Source organism: Lissotriton vulgaris, chromosome 8, assembly GCF_964263255.1.
Source record: "Lissotriton vulgaris chromosome 8, aLisVul1.2, whole genome shotgun sequence".
Lineage (NCBI taxonomy): Eukaryota > Metazoa > Chordata > Amphibia > Caudata > Salamandridae > Lissotriton > Lissotriton vulgaris.
Window position 1 is genome coordinate 1281075534 of NC_141696.1, and position 24653 is coordinate 1281100186.

Genomic DNA, 24653 nt, shown 5'->3' on the forward strand with positions numbered 1-24653 from the left:
TCTGTAGGAGAGATAGCATGTCTGAGGTGGAAGTTCCCAATGTATATCAATATAGGTCGGGTTGCATTATTTTGGTACTGGAAATATTACGATTGAAAGGAAGCCGATGTGGGCATTGTATTTGTGAATCTCAGTCCCAATCGCTGAGATCAGGGAAAGCCTTCATGCACAACTGAACAATATTTGGTATGGGGTCACCGCCCTCTTTACCATCCGGTATCCTAAAAATCCGCAAGATTGTTCTGCCTATCTCAATTTTCCATGTCTTCAATCTTGGCTTGAAGAGATTTTAGTAGACCTCGTGATTCTGGACAGCCTTTGCTATTGTTGTTGTTTGTTCATTACAAGCAACCCTCTCCATTAGTTGTAAGTTTACTAATCTGCCCAGAAACCTCTTCAATTGACTTTTGCATCTGTAGGTTAACTGTTCTTGCCTGGGTATAATAAACTTGTGCCTCAGATCATTGAGATTGTAATAATTGATCCTAAAGATGGCTCTTGTAGAGCCTCCACCATATGCCCCTCCTTAGTCAAAAGTAGAAGAGATTTGTCAGATATATTCCCTGACGATATATCTGAGGGAGAGCCAGGGTTCGGAGTGAAGCATATATTGAGTGTGGAGCTAGTGGCGCTTGTTGCTGAGAGCACTGTTTTTCCACTTCTGCCCTAGGGATCGTAGCGTACAGGCGTCATATAATCGATTTGACTTCTCCCTTAGAAGTTACCCATTTCCTCAGTCTTGGCGAAAAGCTCGCCTGATTTGCCATGCTGACGCGGTCTCAGAGGTTTAAGTAATTTATGTGCAGTGGTAGTGACCTGATACGTGGGCTTTTCCTTTTTACTGGACAGCCTTACTCTGTCCAGATCAATAGAGGACGACCCCCCATGAGCTAGAGTCATGGCTCCTTGTACTGCAGGCAAATCACTATCCATAAGCTGAGCAGGGTGCGCAGCAGTGATCTGAGAGCATCCATGAGCAAGTAAATGGTCACTTGAAGCCACATCTTTTAAGATCACCCCTGGCTTAGTATTGCCACTTTGCCTCCCAGAATTAAATTCTCCTGGTGAATCCTCGTCTAACATCTTAGGCGCATGGCAAGGCAAATCAACATCGTTGTTACTCTTCGAAGATAGATGTGGCATATCATGGGCAATACTTACATTTGTAGTCTTTGGGGGGTACCTCCTCCTAACTATAAGATGCATCTTGAACAGCTGGTGCAGTACTGCCCCCGGTAATTCACCAACTGAGATCAGAGTTGAAATCAGTGAGACCAGGTCATTGAGTGGTAAGTAGTACAGGGTCCTTGCTCGTAGTCCTGACAGTGATCCTGCAGCGTGGGCGAAAGGAGAGGAGATATAGTAGGCACTGTAGTTGTCGCTGCTGCGGCCATCAAAGCTTCTGCCAACTGGGATTCTTCCCCTGCTACCAGTTCCTTAGCAAAAGCTTCAACAAGGTCTCAGATAGAGGACCCACGTATGAGGCTGCCGAGGACAAATGTTCAGATGCACCAGCTGTTGCAATATCCAACTCTGGTTCGTGCTCAACGCGAGTCTTTACTGCCCCTCGAGCTCCATGTGCCCCTCGCGTGACATTGGCTTTTGAGGGAGCCATAGACTGGTCCTGGCAGATACGATTTGGCCAAAATACCAGACTACAAAGAACCAGGTATGTATGGCTGAAATTATGCCTTCCTCACAGCTGCAGCGTTGAAGAGAAGGAAAGGTGAGCGCAAGTAATGTTAACTCCTGCTACAAACTTGCCATGAAAAAGGGCCCAAGAAGCAGCAGGGGAGCAGCACACTGAAGAGAGCACACAGGAAGCAGCAGGAGACCGCGATATTACTTTGAGTAACCAGGATCTTTGTATTGGGATTTAATGGCACACATCGGTGTCACAGCACAGCATTTTTCCAGCCAAAAACTGATGAAGCATTTGGCATCTGTGTCTGGAAAAAAGCAAGCAGTCAAAGAAAATCAATGTAGCAGCACAGCGTTGTGTGTCCGGCCGCTCAGCTTGCTGGAAGGAAACAGCAGACTCGAGGCATCGGTGGATTGGGAAACACGAAGCATAGTGGAGCCCTTGGCGGATTCAACCTGCCATCTTCCTTCCGTCCTGTTTACGAAAGAGACTCGCTGGATTATGTCATCAGTGATGTAATATGTGAGGTCATAAGCAGTGGATTGCAGGGGGGGGGCATAAGTTATAGTTAAGGAAACTTCTGAATTTCACTGGTTTTGTACGAGTGAAATCCGAGCTTAGCTATAACGTCCCTGAAACCTTTATTTATCCTTTTTTTTTTTTTTGGTGCTATATTCATTTAAAAAAATTTTTTTATCCTGCGCACATAGTGGGAAGAAGATTTGTGTGTTTTGGAGGGAAGGAGTCCAGGGGGGGTAGGGTCAGGGTAAGATTTCAATAACAGAAAAACAAATACAGATAGGGAAAGTGGTCTGTAAGATCATGGAAAGCAAGGACTGACCACAAGTGTAGATTTATCTTGGAGAAATCTTATCATCTCTGGCTTCTTCTCAAGAAGGTTGATTAGTTGCCGTCCCCGCGTCGTATGAGGATGTGATCAGTTGATTAATTCCCATCTGTTGATAAATCCCTGAACATCATGTCCTTGAATACCGTTTATCCCTGTTCTACTTTATTATTTAGCCAATCATTTATTCCAGAATCATCTGAATGCTTCATTTTGTGATTTGTGGGCCCTGTAGTTATTTTCCTTTGTGGATCATTCCTCTTCTCTGGCAAAGATTAGATTCTAAGGTTGGCTACTTAACTGGGATTGCCAACTCTGTTTGTGTGATGTTATCAGATCAGCAGATTGCATGAGCAGTAGTTGAGGATTCAGGTTAGGTGGGAGTGAAATACACCTTCATACCTTGCTGAGTGATGGATGTATACACGGTTTCGCGCTTGACAGATAACTGGGTAAATCCTGTCTTAAAGTCTTTGTCACCAATTTCTTTAACATGTTATCCTAATTTGTCAGACTGTCATCATTCAACCAAAATTGGGGTTACCAATAATTGTAGTAGTTTTGACTGCTAATGTATATACTTCCAATTGGTTCAGAAAAGCATACATCATGTGTTATTGTTGTCCTTGATTGATGCAAAACCACTTGTGTTCCCTTCTTTTCATGATCAGCCTTCGCACACCTACCTACGCACCCTGAGCTAAAGTCGGTAAGCTAACAGAATGTTTATTACAGGCCACAGACCTTTGCTTGCTATCACTGAGGTCTCCGCTAGACATTGAAATGTTTAGCGTTCCTTCAGAATTCACAAATGTAATATTAGCTTATTCAAGTGGTGACATTCGGGTGGGCCTTAGCTTTGTTATTCTGCTTCCCAAAATAACATATCGAGTTCTGCTTTGCAAATGGTGTAACCTTCTTATGTCTTTTACCTTTGTGGCCCTTCCTATTGCCCAGTTTTATATTTACTGTGATGGAATTTCTCAAACTATCAAAGTTCTGCTCATTACTGTGAGCTTACTTGAAGGAGAATTTCCTGCTGGATCTGGAATATCATAGGGAACAGATAACCGCAAATGTTGCTGTAGCAAAATGTTCATGACCTCTTCAGCTACTGAGCCAACTTTAGGCCCAGCTCCATGCTCCGGGAAGAATAGCCAGGGATGAATTCATGTCTGTCATCACTGCATGGGCTGGTCACGTTGGTGTTGGCATTTTCTAGATTTGGTTGAAGGCAGACGTTCTTGGTGTTGTGCTATTCCCACTGATGCCTTGCTTTTCATGAGACATAACATGAATAATTGCAGTAAGGGCAGCAATTTTGTAGTAATGCGTTCCAGATACAGGCTTGTCTATCAAAAAAAACTCCCCAAGGAAACAAGTATCAAGTTAAGAGCTGCAGTAGACACAGGGTCGGTTAGGTTTTTACTCTCTTCTCACGATTCCTTTCACAGTCCTGTATTCTGCTGAACTCGTTATATACAGACAGTAAACAATCTTGCAGATGTGATAAATGGGTTATCCAGAAGATAACTTCCAACTGAAATTGTACAGTAGGCCTAATTACAAGCCAAGTCCATGCTTGAAATTCCTGTAGTGACAGGGGCACACTATTTGTGTTTATTTTAATAAATTTCATATTTACTTTTGTAGTGAACCTGTGAATGGACTTCTCTAAAATGATTATTTCAATTCGGGAACTAAGTTAGACTGGTGGTGGTTGCTGTAAATAATTGTTTTTTTAATTAATAGAGAAGCCCACTAAGAAGTGTTTGTATCATGTACACAGTGATCCATATCTAACTGGGAGATAGACAACAGAGTAGTGGTAGAGGGTGCTTAAGACATTGCTTTAATTTTGTTATCCCAACTGATAAATTCAGCGTTTGGTAAAAAAACATTTTTACCCTCTTGCTCATGTGTGCTGTCATTTTTCATTTCACTCTTTGCATTTTTTAACCACCTTAAGTCAGCAGTAATTTTGACCTGGATTGTCAGACAGTTGTTTTATCCAGTGATCTATTTTGTTGTCTGCTGGCAAAATATGTATAATTTTTGGATGTTACTTTTTTCCATATCATCTAGGGATGCCCCAGAATTCACAGCAACTGGGTAAGGGTTGCCGGGGAGAAGTATAGAGCTTGACAATGGGTGAGGAAGGGGGGATCCAGATCTGGGAAAATTATGGTTGTAAATAATTGCAATGTAATACCCTGTTTGATGTATCTGTCCTCTACCACATTTGCACATTGTTGCTCTCCCTGTAATGGAGGCCATGTGAATCACAACTGTCTGACATCTTCTGTGTATCTGAATGGATCGTTTTGTTGAAACAAATAAAAAGAAAGTAAAATGTTTTTGGGGGGATGTTGCAATTTCATATCTTTAATCGTGAAGCTTTAAAAAGTGGTTATTCTGTTCTTTTTTCAGAGCTTGATGATGGTATGCGTATCTTTCCTGCATATTAAGAGGTTGTTTTGGGCTTAATATGCTGCATAGCCCATTTTCATTGGTTGTCTCGTCTACTGAGCACGCTAGCCTCATCGTGGGCAAGATAGAAGCAAAAGATGGTTCATCCAGCTTTCTTGTAACCATAGTGAAAATATGTATTGTATACACCTGCTGCTTGTGGTCTATAACGAGAAATTTCAAATTTGAATTGTACCCTGCCACGAAGTGATCAATGTTTTTCATAGGCGCTTTTGAAAGCGACCTACATACTAGAAATGCCAACTGATGAGTACCTTTTAGTGTTCCTGTGATTTATAATTAAGGAATAAAATACAATCCGCAGTTTATATCGCACTTTCCTTCTAACGAGATTTGCGAACTGGCATTCCTTGTGCGAGGCTCTCCATCTTGCTTCTTGCCCACCCTCCCTAATACTCGAAAGATGCACTTTAAAAAAACGTCAATCCTCTGCTTTTTGTAGGTGCCATAAACATGTTTCTGACTAATTCCACGCAAATCCTATGATACTTTGTGGCTGCTGTTACTTTCTGCAGGGGAAATTCTTGTGCTAAGTGAAATGTCACAACTTCCATTCCATGATATGCATCTCACTATGTGATTAGTATTGTTGTTCTGAGGTACTAGATGCTGGTGGGTTGACAACCCTTTCTAAACACTGAGCAGATTGTGTCTTTCCAGAGCATATACCACATCTTCTGATTTCATGCAGCTCTATATTTTCTGGTAATATTCAAAAGATGCATATTTTCATTGATGGATGATTTTCTTTTTCCTTATTTTGTGTTGGAACGGATTGTCTCAGTCGGTATAGCTGTATACTTGTGCATATTTGTCTGTCAATTTTATCTATGCAGGTAGCATTAATCATCATGCTTATTTTTAATTCGGTAATGCATATGATTCTATTGTTATTTATGGCTTCCATAGGAATCCTCTGCCGTGAAGAGCTGGATCCGTAATCCAGTTATTCACTGCACTGAAGCCACACAGTGTCATGGATTTTGGTCAAGGCTCTGGTAGGGCGTGTAGGACAATACTCTGCATCCATTTTTCTTGCATTGCTTAGTGTCTAGGTTTGAGTCAATTGACTTTTGTTAATTTTAAAATTTATGTGCGCCCCTTCAGTCAGTCTTCAGACAAATACGTCTCCTTTTGCTGATATGGTTAAGCAAATTGGGTGGTCTCATCTTGTTCTGTTGAATGGCGCTGATGTTCAGTCATTGTTTTCCAACTACTTGCTATAGTAATTCTTACCATGCAGGACATTGTCATTTTGGCAAATTATCCTAGACCGTAACATTTTGTATAAACATTCTAAAGGCTCTACTGGTTCGTCCTATTGAGCCTGATGTGACTTGTAGTTTTTGGAGAAATTACTTTTGCTCCAGATTTTGTAAGTAATTATTTCTCTCCTGTTGAATGGTGACTGCCAGAAGTAGCTTTATCCGACTGAACTGATGATGACACTATCATGAATCAGACCATGGCGGTTAAAAAATCGACTCTTATTTTGTTCAACAAGCTATCCAACACAGCGAAATATTTGTACCCACATAACTGTCGATCTACAATAAAAGTTAGGAGTGTTTCATTGTATTCTATTTATTTTGATGTCACCCTTTTCCTACACTGGCCACTATACTGTTCCTTTTGCACTATTGACCTTTTTATGTACCTTAACTGCCACCATTTCTTTTTACTCAAACGTGTATCATAGGACTGCTAGGAGTAGATAGGTATTTTTTCTTATAGATACATTTCAATCCTTCATCTGTTTCATCTAATGATGTTCTTACTGATGATCTGCCACAATTACCTCAAATTTACGCGGGCCTTTTTGGGAACTCTGCCTTGTTGTTTTTTGGAGGAAAGGCTGTAAAAGCAAGGAATAACTTGAAGGACTATGTCTTCTGGGTTCTGCTACGACAAGTACATCCGTTGCCTATTTTACATCTCTCTACATTCTGCAGGTGGAAAAGTTTCTAATGCAGTAATCCTAGGAAATACTCCATTTGCTTGAATTTACAGGGGGATACCTCATTAAAGCTTCACTGTTTCATTCATCCTAACTGCTTGAATATTTGCTTTTGGAGATGAATTCCAAGTCGGTCAAGCAACTTTTCTTCATCACGTTGCAAAAATCTATTTTATCCAAAGCTGGGAAGAAGTCAATGAAGAGAGTTGCTTGGATCGACTTTCCGCTCGCTGTTCTGTTTAGCTAAACTTGTGAATTCATTAACCGCATTGCTGCGGCGGTTATTTTTCCGCTGTGCGGCTTTTTTCCAAAAGCCGCGTTACATGACGAGCTCAGCTCGTCATCCGCACACGACCACCATGGTTGATGACGAGCTGAGCTCGTCATCAGCAGTGAAGGGGTTAAAGAGCCAATTCTTTAGAGAAAATGCAGTGTAGAATGTGCAAGATCTCCTGGGACCGTTCGAGTGCATTTAACATTGAAAACTCATATTTGAAGTTTTACTTTTCTGTTTTGGAAACTAGAATTAGAATGTTAATGGAAAGAGGAATCTGAAATTGCTGAGCAATACCAGTAGCATTTTCAGCTTCCACCTAATGGTTTTGCAAATTCATCTGAACATCCTGTTTGGAAACAACTATTACAGTCTAATATCAAAATGTGTTAGTGTCTGAGCTAGCCCGAAAATAGAGCACTCTCCACATTGTTATGAAGTAATACGAATTATGCATTTCTATCCAATAGCCAGCACATTAGCTCCTTACACAACAGTCTTTGGGTGCAGAAGTTGAAGACATTAGGTGGTAAGAAGTGACCTCTGGCACACATGAAGGTTAAATTTTTTGTTGGAAATTTGGTTAAAACGTCCTTTTTTTTTTTCTCTCTTTTAGGCACCGCCCTCTATGGTCAATAACGAACAACGGCAACACGCAGAACACATATTTTTATCATTTAGGAAATCCAAATCGCCATTTGCAGTTTGCAAGCATATATTAGGTAAGTTATTTCATTTGTTCTACAAGTGGTTACATTGCAGTATTAACCTGGCTGTGTACACCTGTTTTTTCCTTAATTTGTTTGTAAACAATGTTTGCATGATATTCCTTCAATGATGGCAGTTTGTTTGTGGCCTTTTCATGTTGCAGAAGGTGTTAATACACTGGATCTCACTCCCACGAAATCAGTTCTTTTACTGTTGTGGATGCCATCTTTCTACGGCTTTTGTTTTTCTAATGGCCATGCCAGTCCAAATTTAGTGCCTTTTGTCTGTCATTTTGGTCTTCTTTCTCCACCACCTACCCTACTTGGTTTTATTTCCACCTTAGAGACTGGATCAATCTTTTTTGAGTGATTTATCCATGGCTTGTGTTGTCCTATATCAAATGGCCAAAGTTCGTTTTGTTATGTAAACAATTTACATTATTTTCTATACAGTACGATTTTTGCTGGTATTATTATTTTGTAGAACCCCAATACATGCTATACCTTGAATATGTTGTAAAAATTGAAGGAGAAAAAAGGTGTAAATATCTGTTTAGAAACACTCTTCTAGAGTTCTTCTGAAGTAGCTCATATCTATTCATTGCTTACTTCAGTTTCAGACCTTTTTATCTCCTTTGAACAATGTTAATCAAACTAAATATCATATGAGCACTCTAGATTGAATGATTTATCTTTTGCCTCTTTGGTTCATGAGAGACTTTCCTCTCTTCATCAGTACTCCGCAAAAGCTGGCAATGGCATCTCTTGGCTCGTGGGTGGCAATTTAACAGTCACAATAGACCATGGAGCCCCCATTCATATTAAGGCTACAATTCAGCACTGAGACTTTTTCTCTTCTCTGCACGGTCTCGACTTTTTTGGTTGCCTCCTGTGTGATTTAGTGTTCAAGTTGCTGGTGATTCAGTATGTGAATCGATTTTCTGTGGTTATAGACTGATTATAACCGGTTTTCTTTTAGGTGTATTAGTTTACAGTTGGGGGTAGGACATATAATTAGGGATGCACAATCTGGTTTTGTGGTGTTCACCTGGGGATTGGAGGTATGTGTTATCCTAAGGGATGTTTTCAGTGGTAGCATTGGCGGGCATTTGTGACCTGAAGATGCAAACCCACAGATTGCTAGATGACTCCATTTAAAATTGTAAAATAGAAAGTACGGGACCTTAACTCCTTTGTAAAGAGATACAGGGTACACACAGACCTTTGTAGACACGGCATTCATATAGCTATGTTGCAGGAAACACACTTAACTGATTCAGAGGTTTCCAAGCTTCATAAACAAGCATTGGAAATGCAATAGGTCTCGCATTAGAAAAGTTGGAGCTATTGGTCTTGTAAATCTAATACTTTTTTTAATTTAGGTTTGTTTTTATAATAGCAAATGTATTAATTTTGTTATTGTAAATGCCAATATTTATAGAATTTGCAAATGTGACACCTATAGCATTATTTAACATTTTTTTGTGTCATTTGTAATAAAGCTTGAAACATTGAGAACATATTTGAACAAGTGATGTGGTGCTGAGTGATGCTGTGGTGCTGCTGAGTGATGCTGTGCTGAGTGATGCTGTGGTGGTGCTGAGTGATGCTGTGGTAGTGCTGAGTAATGCTGTGGTGGTGCTGAGTGATGCTGTGGTGGTGCTGAGTGATGCTGTGGTGGTGCTGAGTGATGCTGTGGCGGCGCTGAGTGATGCTGTGGCGGCGCAGAGTGATGCTGTGGCGGCGCAGAGTGATGCTGTGGCGGCGCAGAGTGATGCTGTGGTGGCGCAGAGCAATGCTGTGGCGACGCTGAGCGATGCTGTGGCGGCGCTGAGCGATGCTGTGGCGGCACTGAGCGATGCTGTGGCGGCGCTGAGCGATGCTGTGGCGGCGCTGAGCGATGCTGTGGCGGCGCTGAGCGATGCTGTGGCGGCGCTGAGCGATGCTGTGGCGGCGCTGAGTGATGCTGTGGCGGCGCTGAGTGATGCTGTGGCGGCGCTGAGTGATGCTGTGGCGGCGCTGAGTGATGCTGTGGCGGCGCTGAGTGATGCTGTGGCGGCGCTGAGTGGTGCTGTGGCGGCGCTGAGTGGTGCTGTGGCGGCGCTGAGTGGTGCTGTGGTGGTATGTGATATCTGCACGGAGGGCGGCGAGCGCGATAAAGAACATGTGATGGTGCTGAGTGATGCTGTGGTGATGCTGAGTGATGCTGTGGTGGCGCTGAGTGACGCTGTGGTGGCGCTGAGTGACGCTGTGGTGGCGCTGAGTGACGCTGTGGTGGCGCTGAGCGACGCTGTGGTGGCGCTGAGTGGCGCTGTGGTGGCGCTGAGTGGCGCTGTGGTGGCGCTGAGTGGCGCTGTGGTTGCGCTGAGTGGCGCTGTGGTTGCGCTGAGTGGCGCTGTGGTTGCGCTGAGTGGCGCTGTGGTTGCGCTGAGTGATGCTGTGGTTGCGCTGAGTGGCGCTGTGGTGGTATGTGACATAGACCCGCATATCTGCACGGAGGGCGGAGAGCGCGATGAAGAACATGTTGTCACGGCAGAAACCTGTATTGCGTGCAGTGGCTGAAACATTATTATACCTGCCTTAACACGGACATGTTGCCGTGGAAAAACGAGCACACGATCAGTGTTTCCGCTGAAGAACTGGTTTTAAAAAGTAGAAACAAACCAGTCTTATTCAGTGATGTATGCAAAAGAGAAGGAACGTCGCTTCACTGTCGTGTGTTCCGTGGTCTGTCTCTTGTGGAAGAAGTCTTAGCGCCCGCGGCCGACTCTTGTAACAACAGCTGAGACGTACACCGGGGAAGGCACTGTAAGCTGGAGGAGGCAAAGGGAGGAGGGACAGCTGAAAGACCAAGAACTGAGCGCTAGAAGAACTGGAACAGACACGAAACATGCCAGTGGGGAACAGAAAGTAGGCAAAACTAAAGAACCATGTTTTTTTTTCGGGGGCAAACAATTAAATTGCCATACGCCCTCTAGTGAGGCACCCCACGCAATATAGGTGTGAAAGCACCAGTGAGTGGGACCTGGGGGGTGATTTAAGGGGGGAAGGGGTGACTCTCGGGAATTCGGTAAACAGACACAATAGCCTATTTCGTAGTTGACGTCCACCTGTCTCGTCTTTAACACAGGTGGGTAATTGTTGTTGACCCACGTACGTGCACCTCTAATAGTCTGCTCAGACAGTCAGTGACGTCCCAGTCACACAACCAACCACTTCGAGGCAATTATGGAGCTGAAATATTTGAAAGGAGCAATCCGCGGGGAACATATTGAAATATATGAAAACAAATGTTGCTGTTGAAATATTTTAAATACTTATTTTCCAAATCAGTTGTCTGTTTTATACTCACGTACAACAAAACAAGCCCGAGTATGTGCTGTCAATAGTGCACAAACAATAGTAAATATATTCGTTCGTTTTTTGCCCTTATTTTAATATTAATTACTCCGAACACGTAGCTCACATGGCTTGTCTCTGTTGAAGTGCTTGGGTTCAGGTACACGTCGGATTTCGGGCAGGTGAGCACGTGCCGTCTCCAAAGAGTCAGAGGGGGCGCCCACTTAACCTTTATACCTTACAAACCGACCTCAAGGCGCTCGGCACTTTCGCGCAAGACTTATTTTTCGGTTTGGCTCATAATGATATGCGTTGGAATTACTTGTGTAACCATGATTCTCTGTGGGAAGGTGCGCGCAATATATTTTCACAAGGACTGACGGGACCTACACGGTGGCTCCGCGCCCAACCCGGGCGATTTCAGGATATCAATAGGTGATTAATTTTGCCCGTGCTGACCAAGAAGTTCTTTTCCTCATCAGGATGTGGTCCCAAACTAAGAAAGTGACAAACAGAAAAAAGTACAAAGTCGGAGGAAGAGAACGACCGGCAAAGAGTCAAGTGACAGGAGGAAAAAAAAAGGGAACAGAGTAAAAAATCAATAAGAACGGGCAATAGAAGGCGATACAGACCGAAAGAACAAGGCACATACGCACACAGTCCCCAAGCGCAAATTTGGTAAGAGGGAGACTGAGACAGAAACGATAAAAACTAGAGACGGCCGTGAAAAGTGAGAAATGAAAGCCTTTGATGCAGCAGGGGGCGGAGCGGATCCCTTTCAAGTGAAGCTGCTGGCGGCACCACGCTGGGGAAGCAAGAGATGGCTGGCTTTCATGTGCACACACTTTTTAGGTTAATTCGCTTGCGCATTGAGCCTTGATTTTCACGGGCACAGCATGAAATCGCCCGATGGTTAAGCTCTCGTTAAGCCCCAATATTTCTTGCAAGCTCAATGCGCAAGCACATTGACAGGCGAGACCTAAAAATTGAGAGGTCAGATGTTTTCTGCAACTTACTCCGAATATGCACGGGGAGTGGTTGTTTGGGTGGCACCTCAGATGCCGTCCAGAATTCTTAGCAGCGAGGCTGATGTGGAGGAGAGGTATGTACTGGTCCATGCGGAGCTCTCTGGTAAGAAAATCTGTCTCCTGAATGTTTGTACCCCGAATGTTGATGATGGCTCTTTCTATTTGCTTATGGAGACTCTTCTGCTGCCCTATGTGGGGACCCTGCTGGTAGTATGGGCTGGGGATTTTAATTTTGTTTTGGGCAGACTTTTCCGTCCCCCGTTGTCCTCTAAACCCAACATGTCGGCCGCACTCCGGGGAACAGGATAGATTATACGAATGCATAGCACTGGACGCACCTGGAGGGGGGGGGGGGGTCGGGGGAGGTAACACCTGTTACACTTCCACTCATAAAGTGTACAGTAGATTGGACTGTTTGCTGCTGTCAGGGACAGCGGCCATTGTGGCAGTGCACATAAGTGTTGGGAAGATACCTCTCTGACCACGCCCCAGTGCTTCTGGAGTGGGGACCACAAGGTGCACTCCCACGGGTCTCTTTGTGGCGTTTACGTCCAAAGGCCCTAAAGGACAACTGGATCCAGGGAGAATTGAGGGGTGACGGTGGCCTACTTTGACAACATTGGGAGTCCATGGCATGCAGAGGGACGGAATGGGAAGTTTTGAAGGCGGAAACCCATGAGGAATGCTGCAATAGGGTGGGTGGACTCAGACGACAGTTGGAAAGGGACTTATCGAGGGTGGAGGATGCCCTGACCACTTTGCAGTGAGTACAACCTGCCAGGGAAAACCAGGGAGAGACGCTGCTACATGCTCAGTGCCGGGTGGGAGAAATATAAGCCCGGCTGGACTACCTGGTTCAGCGTGAATACTGCCAACTACTCCACCAATAGGGGGACACATCCAGCTGTTTGCTGGCATGGCTTCTTAAGCGTGAACACCACCCCCTCCCCAAATTATTCGTACCCTCCGGCAGGCTGATGCTTTCTACGTTTCCACACAAGGCATCAGTACCCTTATGCATGCTCACCTATCATTGGTATATAGGGAAGAGGTACACATAGCCCAAGACGTCATGGAGGGTTTCCTGGATGACCTGACTCTCCAGCCTCACTGACTGCCAACGCAAAGGTCTCAGTGGAGAAATCCAACTTGAAGACCTGACTGAAGTGGTGACCAGCATTGCTCGCTGTAAATCTCCTGGACCCAATGGTCTGCCGGTGGAGTATTTCCAGTCCTACACAGACCTCCTACTAACTCCCGTTTTAGAGACGCTGCGGGAGGCCAGGCAGTCGGGGTTCCTACCGCAGTCGATGACCGAAGCCCAAATTTTAATGCTTCTTAAACCAGGTAATCGTGCGTGCCGGGCTCTAACCAGCCTTTATCAATATTGGGCATCAATACCAAAAGAATGACCAAAATTCTAGCACTCCGTTTGAGCAAAGTAGTGACGCATCTGGTCCACACAGACCAATGTGGTTTCATGCCAAGTCGCGGTACGCACACAAACCTGCGTCTTTCAATACTCAAAAATTGAACAATCTGTGAGAGGTTTTTGCACAAATGGGCCTAGTCAAGGAATTTGTTTCCTGGGTGCGTCTACTGTACAGTCTACCGACTGCCAGGGTCTGAAACAGTGGTGTGATCGCTGAACCTCTCCCCATTCAACGTGGCACGCAACAGAGTTGTTTTGTTCACCCTGGCAATGGTACCTTTGGCGATCCAACTGCGACGGGACAAGTCTTGCTGGGGGTGGTGGGGGGAGAGGGGGGGGGGGTGAATAACCCATCCAGAGAGGGCACTACCTGCTCTCCTAGACAGCTTGATGGAATGGTGCTGTGTCGGTGCTAAAGGTTTAACAATCAGAAATCTGCTATGTTTCCACTGACAGCTTTGGTTGGCAAGGAAGTAGCAGACCTCCCCCCAACTGAGTTCCGATGGGAATGTGATCATTTCCGGTACCTCGGAATCCAAGTGGCACTCTCAAACAACGGTTAATACACATTGAATATGGGAGCAATCCTCGCAGGTTTACGGTCCTCTTATCAACTTCTGGAATCGTCACCCCCTCTCTATTACGGGTTGTGTAATTTTTTCCCAAGTGACCCTTCTGCCATGCTGTCTTTACGTCCTCTGGAACTCCTTCAGCGCTTTTCCCAGGTCCACCTTTGAGACCCGTAATAACCTCCTTTTCTCTCTGGTATCGGCCGAGAAGCGTTGCAGAATTAAACGGGATATTCTTAAGCTGGACATGGGGCTGGGTGGTCTGGGCCTCCATGACCTGTGTCTTTACTATCTTGCGGCTCTCCTCCAATATGCAGCCCCTAATGTTGTGCGGAGGGGCCTAATATAAAGAGATCCATTAGCGGACTTTAAAAAAAGTCTCTTGCATGCTATGTGGTACCTAAACTACTTAAAGAATTAACACTATTGCTCCATTTGTAGAAACTTAGTGTGTATTCTGCAGCCCCACCCAACTATTTTTCCATCTCGTTTCTGATAGCCTCTTATTAGATAACCAATCTATCTAGCATTACAATTGCTGAACATCTTGGAGAAATTGAACATCCTTGATGATGGCCAGTTTGGCTTCATACCAGCTTGGAGCACCAAATCTACGTTAGTAGTGGTGATGGATGTCCTCTGACTGCCTGCCGATGTCAAGTGTGCCACGTGCCTGATTTCGCTAGACCTGTGAGCACCGTTTATTATTGCTTACCATGGTATTTTGATTTCCACACTTCATTTTCCCTACCTTATATGCAAGGGAGCTCTAGGACAACGTCTTCACTGTGGTGTCCCTTAGTTTTGCACTCTCACCCTACCTCTTTAGTGTATGAAACTGCTTTGACCACCTTCATTTTGGCCATAGAACTCCAATTTGACACCTATCCAGATGGCACCATATATTCTTTCTACTGGTTGGTATTGTCTCAAACTTGCCCTGAGGAGAAAGCAGGCCTGGGAAGGCAAAAAAAATAGTTAAAGTTGAACATGCAGAAAACTGAGATCCTACTGGTGCTTTTCAACAGATGGGACTGTAAAAATGCTTCTAGATCCTCCTCATTCTACAAGAGTACGCTAAATGTGTATTACATGCCATCATGGATACTTTTTTTTTAAAATCTTTTTATTTACAAACAAAAAAACAATAATACAAGCATCAGGTGACTGTATACTTTGGTACAAAAATAATATGTACATTACCAACCAACACATTTCTCATTGCTGATTTTTTGAGATACTTATGAAGATTCCAACACTTCAGCTTCAATTTGCACATTGGGAGGGGCACAAATATCTCCTCTAGCTATTCCATGCACCCCAGATCTTCCCCCACTTCTTGGGATGACCCCTAGCCACATACACCGACCTTTCTCTAAAGCTGTTCCAGTCAAGATCCTGCATCCATTTCCCTATTTGGGGCGCCTTGATAGCACCCCATAATTGCGCAACGTTACGCTTCGCGATCATGCATGCTAGAGTCACCCATTGTTTCCCGTGTGTTGTGAGGTCAGAGTGCTCCCAGACATTCAAAAGACAACTTCTAGCCTCTGTGTGTATCTCCACTCCCAACACCTCCTGCATCTTCTCGTAGATCTTGACCCAGTATTGCTGTATTTCCGGACAGTGCCACAATATGTGCATGAATGTTCCTGTCTCTCCACATCCTCTTCAACACCTATCATTTTCGGCCAAACACATTCGCACCAATCTCGGCCCGTCACATAGGTGCCGTGTAGGATTTTCAACTGCACCAGTCGCAACCTCATGGGAATAGCCACTACCTTGGGGGACGACACAGCCTCTCTCCAATCCTCCTCATCAATGACCAGACCATCCGCGCACCACTGTTCTCTAAGCAACACCAACGGATCCTCCATATGATTGATTAGTTTTCTGTGAATCAGTGATATGGTTTTGATAGGGAGGTGTCCATCTAGTATTCGGTCTTCCAGCAGGGAGGCCTCAGGCGGCGCAGTACCCCGGGGAATGTTAGTCAATAGAGCATGTCTCATTTGGAGATATCTAAATGTTTCGCTCTCGCTTAACTGATAGCTTTGCTACATAGCCTCGAATGAAAGGATTCAGTCTTTCCCCCACACATCTTTAACTTGCGAAATCCCTAGGAGATCCCACCGGTCAAAGCCCTTCCCTTCGATCTCCACAGATTCCCTAGAGCCTCTGAGCTCCACAGGGGTGTGGCCAATGCAATCCTCCCAGCCCACTTGAGATGTCTATTAGCTGTGTGCCACACCTTGACCGTGTGTGCCGCCGGTCCAATGAGAGGAACCCTACCCGGTTTGGAGTATAGGGCTCTCATATAATCTTGTCCGGGCATCTGGCCCCTGTCCATTGCGTATCCAGGGTCAAGGGGCGATCCATATATCGCTTGGTTAATTGACGCAAGCTGGGAGGCCCAGTAATATTTACGGAAATCGGGCAGACCTATTCCCCCGTCGTACCAGGGCAATGTAAGTTTGGAAAATGCAATACGTGGCCTTCCGTCCCAAAGGAGCTGCCGCTGGAGAGACTCCATCTCCTTGAAGTATGAAGGAGACACCAGGTCCATACTATTTTGAAGTGCAACAAAAATCGGGGTTAGTGCCATCATTTTGAACAATGTGGCATGTCCCAGCAGAGAAAGCGGCAACTCCTTCCACTTGTCTACATCCCGCCCCCAAATATGGAAAGTATGTCTAGGAACGCAATCAGGGAAGCTCGGGAAGTAGTCAGATAAAGCAGAATGTCATCTGCGTACACCGATCTCTTATCCTCCCAGTCTGGCGACCATCTCAATCCTCTAACTGTCCGGTCCCATCTAACCCTTGCCGCTTGCGGCTCGAGCGCCAATGCGAACAATAGCGTTGAGTGGGTCCCCTGCCTAGTACCACGTCCCAATGGGAAATCAGCAGATCTGTGATTGTTCACTACAACTCTGGCGAGGTGGTTCGAGTAAAATAGGCGAACCCACCCAATAAATCCCTGCCCAAAGCCCATTTTACTCACGGCCACGAACAAATATGCCCACTCGACTCTATCGAAAGCCATCGCAGCATCCAATGACAAGAGAACAGCTGGCTCATGAATATAGGACGCACTAGCCAAAATTCCGTGCAGTCTCCGTATGTTTAATGCAGTGTTCCGGCGGGGCATGAAGCCCGACTGGTCTGGGTGTATCAGGGTCGTAATGACTTTAACCAATCTGGTAGCCAGCAGCTTTGCCAGGATTTTAGGCTCTGCATTAAGCAACGAGAACACTCCTCCCGAGGCTTACCCTCTTTGTAAATAACCACTATGTTGGCAATACGTTGGTCATAAGGAAGCTGTCCTTCCTCCCTGCTTTCCTGATACATATCACACAGGAAAGGTGCCAACTTGTTCGCATATGGTTTGTACAGCTCTACGGGGATCCTGTTAGGGCCGGTGGCTTTCCCTGACTTCACCCCTCTGATTGCTTGAGAGACCTCATCGTTAGTCAGGGGAGAGTCTAAGAACTTCCGGTCTTCCTCTGACAGCGACGACATTTGAATATCTTGCAATATATCCACATTCTCAGTCTCTGTGTGTGCGTTTGCAGCTGTATATACCCGACTGTAATAGGACGAGAACACCTCCGCAAATTCTTGTGGGTCTGTGATTTTGTCTAGTTCCGCTGTGTAATTCTTGCACCAGTCTTGTCGACCTCTCCCCCCTTTCAAACCAGACAATCAACTTCCCCTCCTAATCACCATGCTCGTAGATCCTACTTTGGGTGTCTGCGCACTGCTCCTCCGCCCTCCCCCTCGCCAGGCCCTTATATTCATCTCTAAGGAGTTTGTCTGTGACTCCTCCTGCTCCAGTTTCGCCAACTCCGCCTCTACTCTGTCTACATCCGCTCGGCTCTTTTTCTTCTTCCCAGAGATCAGAGAACACCTCCCCCCGAATCACCGCCTTATACGCCTCCCAAAGGGCATCATGGATACTTTTAAGGAGTAATTCTCATTGCATGCATATTTGTCCCTCCTACAGAAATAATACTTCAGGGGATTAACATTGATAATCAAAATCACTGAAGAGTCACACCCACTCATGGGATCCCAGAGCACTCTTTAAAAAATTAAAAAATGTTACACTTTTCTTCATAAAATCAGTTTTTGTTTTAATTATTAAATGCCTGTCTAACCACTGCATTGGCCAAATTTTGTGGCCAGGTTTTCAACATGGTTCACTTAATTGTATACAGATTTGCTATATGCATCCAATTGGTGGTTCAGAGTTATGTCTTAGAAGTTGAAGTCATATCAGTTAAATCACATGTGGTTTACAGGATTTTATCAAGATCCAATAAAAACGAGGAGAACTGCTTTGGAATGGGTTCTTAATTGTTAAAAAAAAACAGCTTTAGATGTCAGTCAAAAAATTACCCTTCCTTACTTTGGCCGAGGTTAGAAGCTCAAACTGACCATATTCTTTTTCTAGAGAATGATTGTACCAGTAGCACTCCCAAGCAGTATGTAAAACTGATCTCTCGACACAAGGTCCTCTGACAAAATGCCAATTCTGTTTTTTTCTCCCCCTTTTTTATTCACCCTTTGGCAGGAATCCAGCGCTCAAACTTTCGTCTTCAACAACTCTTAAGAAAAAGAAAATAAAATCATCAGTGTGTTAGAGAATCACGCCCTTACCAAAGACTTCAGTATTCAAGCCGTGCAGGAAGCAGATGTCAGTCATGAACCCACACGTGGTATACCTACAGTGTTTGCGTTCAGGTCATGGCTCAAAGTTGTGCAACAAGTGTCCCCTCATACATCCTACAGATATGCACTTGACAGGCTAAATATAAGAAGAGCTCACAGTTGAATCGCTGGTCCCAATAACAAGCCCTCCTGTTCAAAGTTAATTTCTTGTTTGGTGCCTTCTGGTAAGTTAAAGTCAGAGTCTACGCACACGCATAAGATACAATGGGACTTGAACCCATTCTGCCATTCTAAATCTAAAGAGAAGGCTCAAGAGCATCATAAGGCTCACACTACCCTGATGTCTCCTGTGTCCGAACCAATCCTGCAAATAGTCCTGGCGTACTCAGTTTCCTGGGCCGTCATCAACCCAGCAGGAAATGCCGGTTTTCAGAAATGCTTCAGATCTTAGGTGAAATTCCTTCTCCCTCTTGCTCGCCTTCGAGCCTCGCTGAGTGGCAGGGGTGTCCAGTTTGACTTTTGCCCCCAAGTCTACCCCGATGTGGTCTGCCCCCTCGGCACCCTCTTTTGGTCCCTAACCAACTCCACAGAAATTATTCTGGCACTCATTTCTATGCCAACACCAAGGTCCACGGCGGTTGCCTTTGTACTGACACAGACTTCACCATCATCAGGTCATTTATCCCATCCTTATGCTGGTCTTCATCTTCGAACCAATGTCTACCCATTGCAGGTGTAGAATTGAAAATAATTGATGCTTTTGGTAAGAGAAGTTTTTCTTTAGCTCAGTTAGCCCTTCGATCTATCCAGCAGGGCTTCTTTGGCCCAAACATACAGGACAGTGAGCATACAGCCAAGTATGTTCTTGGGCCTGGTCTGGGCACTAAACACTGCATCTGCAGAGTTATTAGCACCAGTATCGTGCTCAGAAGGCACACCCAGATGAGATTAGCTGGGTTTCCTTGAGATGTACATGTGTCCCTAATGGGCATGCCCTTGAATGGCTCTAGGCCAGGGGTCTCCCACATTTTCTGTAATAAGAGCTATTTAAGTTCATTGCAAGGCATCCCAAGCTACTAATATTATTTGTATTGTGAAAGTGACCACATCAGAAGAGCATACATTTGTGACAACAATATTCAAGAGTAGTAGCAGGGATCACCTCAATTCACCAGGCACATTTGCCACTAGTAAGGCAGAAAAGGTTTTGTCAATGTGGAATGCCTCTACGTGAGTAATCCATAATAGCCGTATCTGAAATGTTCATTGCACCAAGGAAATTTCACATGAGTTTTCACCCCAGTATCAGCTTTAAATAAACATCAGTTTGAGTTTTTAAATATCCTCATTTTCGTCTCCAATGCACACTTTGCATGGTTTAATATATGTACACCAGATTTAAAAACACTTCTAATTTAGTAGGCTGGTGTGCACAACGGAGATCTACCTGTAGGTAGCTGCAGAGTTACCAATGGCTCACAAGCAACCTGCTGAAGAAGACTGCTCTAAGCTCTTCGGTGAAAGGTCAGATTCGCCCCGGGAACGATTCAAGAATTGTTGCACCAAAGTATGTTCTCTGTGGCTATTGACATCAACTAAACCATTTCCCCACCATTATAAAAAAATCAAAGGCTATTTGGAAGGCTAGTTTGCAGGCAAAGTCAGTTCTCTAAAGATGTACTGGAATAGCCAACCAAGTCTTTCAGGTCCATAGTACAGGCAGATCCCCTTTAAATGCATATTTGACGGATTTCTGAAGGGAGGCATGTCGGAGTTGTAGACCACCACCAAACAATGGCCTACTCCTGACATCATAGAGGTTTGCCATCAGTGAGCCAAAATATCTCCCTAGCCCCGTTCAAATGATTCCATTTGTCAGGGACCTGGATCCTGTGCCTGGAGGCATTACGCCTCTGGATGTGGGCAGACCATTTGAATATCTACTTGGTCACCAACCGCCAAGAATCCCTGAATGCCAGAGCTGACAAACTGAGCAGCCATTGTTTGACAGATCACAAGTGGAATCTACATCGCAAGGTGACACAAGGTGTCTTCAATCAATGCGGTAGGCCCTGGTTATAAATGTAGGGCTAGATGAAATATCAGGAAATGACTGGACTCAGTCATTTCTTATCACCTCAGACTAGGCCAGGCAAGTGTGGTGCCCAGAGATCATGAACCCTCCTGTCTCGGCACAGGGAAGGGTCCTGCATTTGAGTCTCCCCAGCCTACAACTCCATGCATGGAGATGCAGAAGTTAAATGCGCTTGACTTTCTGACAAGATAGTTGATTTCATCGTTGCTGTTAGACAACCTTCCACGAAATCGATCAGCACTGTGGGACAAATGTATTGCCTAGTGTGTAGGCCGATACACTAGACACCTTGCAAGTCAAACTTTGATGTTCTTTTTGTTTGTTTGTTAGTCCAGCAAAGCCTTGCAGTGAAAAATTATTTGCAGCTCTTTTGGCCTTTCTGTGTTTACCTGAGAACCATCTTTGTTCAAGTCGCTATTTGGGATTTGCTATAAAAGGTTGGCATGTGCCCCCTATCCCCTCAAAAAAACATTTCTAATCCCTTTACAGGACCTCAACTTGGTTTCGCAATTACATTTGAACTGCAGGCCATTCGGTGGAACTGCCATTCGCCACCTACTTTCAAGGCAAATCGGTATTGTGGATCCTAGGCAGCTTTTTTACCAACAATTGTGGCTCCCTTCCATGCTGGCCAATCAGTTACTTTTCTATTTCATATTCTAAATGAGTAGGACCTGGACCCATTTCTGGTAACGTTTTTTTTTCCTTAGTGGTCCAGTTAATCTAGACCTCCATGTGCTCGCACATAAGGAAATGGCAGTTCTTTACCAATAGGCATTGGTTGCCAGGATCAAGAGCAGAAATCCTTTTGAGTAATTAGCATATGTCATTTCAGAGTTTTCCCTGCACCCAGCAAAATGAAGTGGGAGCCATGATCACTCACTCCAATAGCCCTGGCTAACACGAGTTTCTCTAAAAGAAATTTAGAGAGGTCAGTCATATGGAACAATCACATTAGGCACTTACTGCCTGGACATCAATACGGCAACTTGAACAGCAGAAGGCCAAACAGTTCTTTGCAGCGTCCTCCAATAAGGTGATCCGCTTTTCCCAGTGAAGTACAAGATGACTGAGGTTAACTGCATGCTGTTCTTGATTCAAGTAAGCACATCTGAGATCTTGCTGCTCAAGGCCGTTATTTATCTAGTTCACCAGTGATAGTCTCTTTTAAAGCTGCACATGTAGCCTTCACGCGTACCCTTCTTGGGGCTCCTGACATACTTTTATTTTACACACTTGGATAAAGAGGCTCTTTAGAGTGAATTGAGTGTGAAGCACATGCATTTCATTGGCTGATGTTTGAGCAGTTTACCATCAGGTGAATGTGCTATCAAATGAAAAAAAATGTATGGCAGGTTAACACCCGTTCTAATGCTAATTGTGATTTATTTATTTGGTAACCTGGTTTTGTGTGTGTGTGTGTGTGTGTGCGTTTATATATATATATATCTATATATATATATATATATAGTGCTGAGGAAGGCAGACTGCGCTGAAATGCATTCGCCCGCTGTATATTTGGTGAATAAAACTTGCTGCAATTCCTGATACCCCCTCTGGGCTCCGATTTCTTTTCCTGAAAGAAATGTTTGCTGATATTTTCTGCGCCGGCCAGAGACGCAGTACGGAAGGCCCCACAGCACAAAGAGTCACGGATCAATACTGGCACCAGGCTGCTTGCAGCTGTTTGGATCGAGGGAGATTATCCAATGGACCACCAAGAAGCATGAGACTACGAGAGCTGATTGAGTTATTTCAACTCCACAGGGCGAAGTGTCTCTACTGGGCAGCCCTTGCTCTAAGGCGTGCTTGTGTGAACTGGTTGCTGTGGCACGAGGAGACTCAGGGGTGCGGCGGTGGACTTCACCTAAATCAGAGGCAATTTATCCCGCCCTCCAGAGTGCTCACACAGACCTACTGTCCATTGTCACCCCCCCTACGCCACCTACCCAGCTCGCCGCCACAGTGCCTGATGGGAGTTGAAGTTCCCTCATCTGTTACGAACATCTGCAGGTGTGCCGATTGCATCAAGGGGAGGGGCATACTGCGTGTGCTGAGGAAGGCAGACTGAGCTGAAATGCATTCGCCGCGCTGTATATTTGGTGAATAAAACCTGCTGCAATTCCTGATACCCACTCTGGCCTCTGATTTCTTTTCCTGAAAAAAATGTTTGCTGATATGTATGTATGTATGTATATATATATGTATGTATGTATATGTATGTATGTATATATATATATATATATATATATATATATATATATATATATATATATATATGTATATGTATATATATATATATATATACATACATATATATGTGATCAAGGCTATCTCTAGCCGAAACGCGTCATGGCGGACTGGTGCTGGGCTAAAAACTAAAATAAAAATATTTGCACCAATCTACGGGTCTTGCTGGTTCCTGTGTCTGCTGATCAGCTGAATTGCTGTGTTGGTTCACTTGCGGGAGCGCCACGTACCTCATATATATATATATATATATAATATATATATATATATATATATATATATATACACACACACACACACTGTCCTTTTGAAAGTTGCTAGTAAGTTTTATTTTTATTTATTAGGTATGTGAGGGAAAAGGACAGACACCTAGAGTGTCCAGGATGGTTGTTTAACATTTTATACGGAACCTACTTGTCGCATGAACTAAAAAAAAATGTAAATGTGTCCTTTGTTCAAGGCATGGTTCCAGTTGGGGGCTGGTCAAGACTGCATGTAATGCACAACAGCGTATGCAGATAGACCGCATCCTTATGCGTAGGATAGTTATGATGCTTGAAACGTGCAAATAACATGCATTACTCATCTTAATTAACAACATTATGCTGATGGAACATAAAGGATAAAAAACATGTGTTCTCTCAATAAGTTCAGACCCCAGCCACCTTACTGCTCAGAAGTAAAAAATATATATATATATATTTACTTCTGAGCAGTAAGGTACTCTGAAAAGCTCCTCACTGCATTTTTCTTCCCATGGTTACAGTTATAAAATGTCAAATATCCATTGTAAATAGTTATAAGTGAACTGAACGCACAAATGACAGACTGATTAAAATGGTAAATACGACGTTATAGCCTGTAGCAATGCTTGTGCACGCTCATCATAAGCAACCGTATCCCAGAAGCTGAAAGGACCCAAGTAACATTGCATGGTAGCACTCAGTGTTGCAATAAAAACAAGTACATTAAAAACCGTCTAAGAAGTGGCTCTCTGTTACTAGGGAGGTTGTAGCCTGTATACCTATTGATAAATCTGATTATTTTCAAAATTCTAGTTAGCCCTAATTTGGTTTTGGAGATGGATAGCTAGGAAAGTCAGTCGTGCAATATTTGTTCATTGATTGAAACTAAAAATCATTATTCCCTAGGGAATTTTATTTTGCTTGTTGCGTTGATGATTTTATAAGGTTGCTATTTTTCAGTATTGCTTACTGTCTTTAATAGTCTTTCCCTGGCAGAACTCCCTGCTGTTCAGTGGTAGCTGCTTTCTTTGACCAAAAAATTCTTCTCGGGAGAGGTATTTCCACAACTCATCTGAGATTTGCCCATTACAAAAGACTAGCA

The 24653-nt window shown here is 44.2% G+C and overlaps 1 protein-coding gene across 1 annotated transcript in view; it reads left to right on the forward strand.

Annotated features, from left to right (window-relative positions):
* XPO4 (exportin 4) overlaps positions 1-24653 on the forward strand; it is a 451711-nt gene that overhangs the window by 54416 nt on the left and 372642 nt on the right. Inside the window, exon 2 of the mRNA XM_086935208.1 lies at positions 7827-7932. Coding sequence (XP_086791334.1) covers positions 7827-7932 — 106 coding nt within the window. The remainder of the gene's footprint in view (positions 1-7826; positions 7933-24653) is intronic.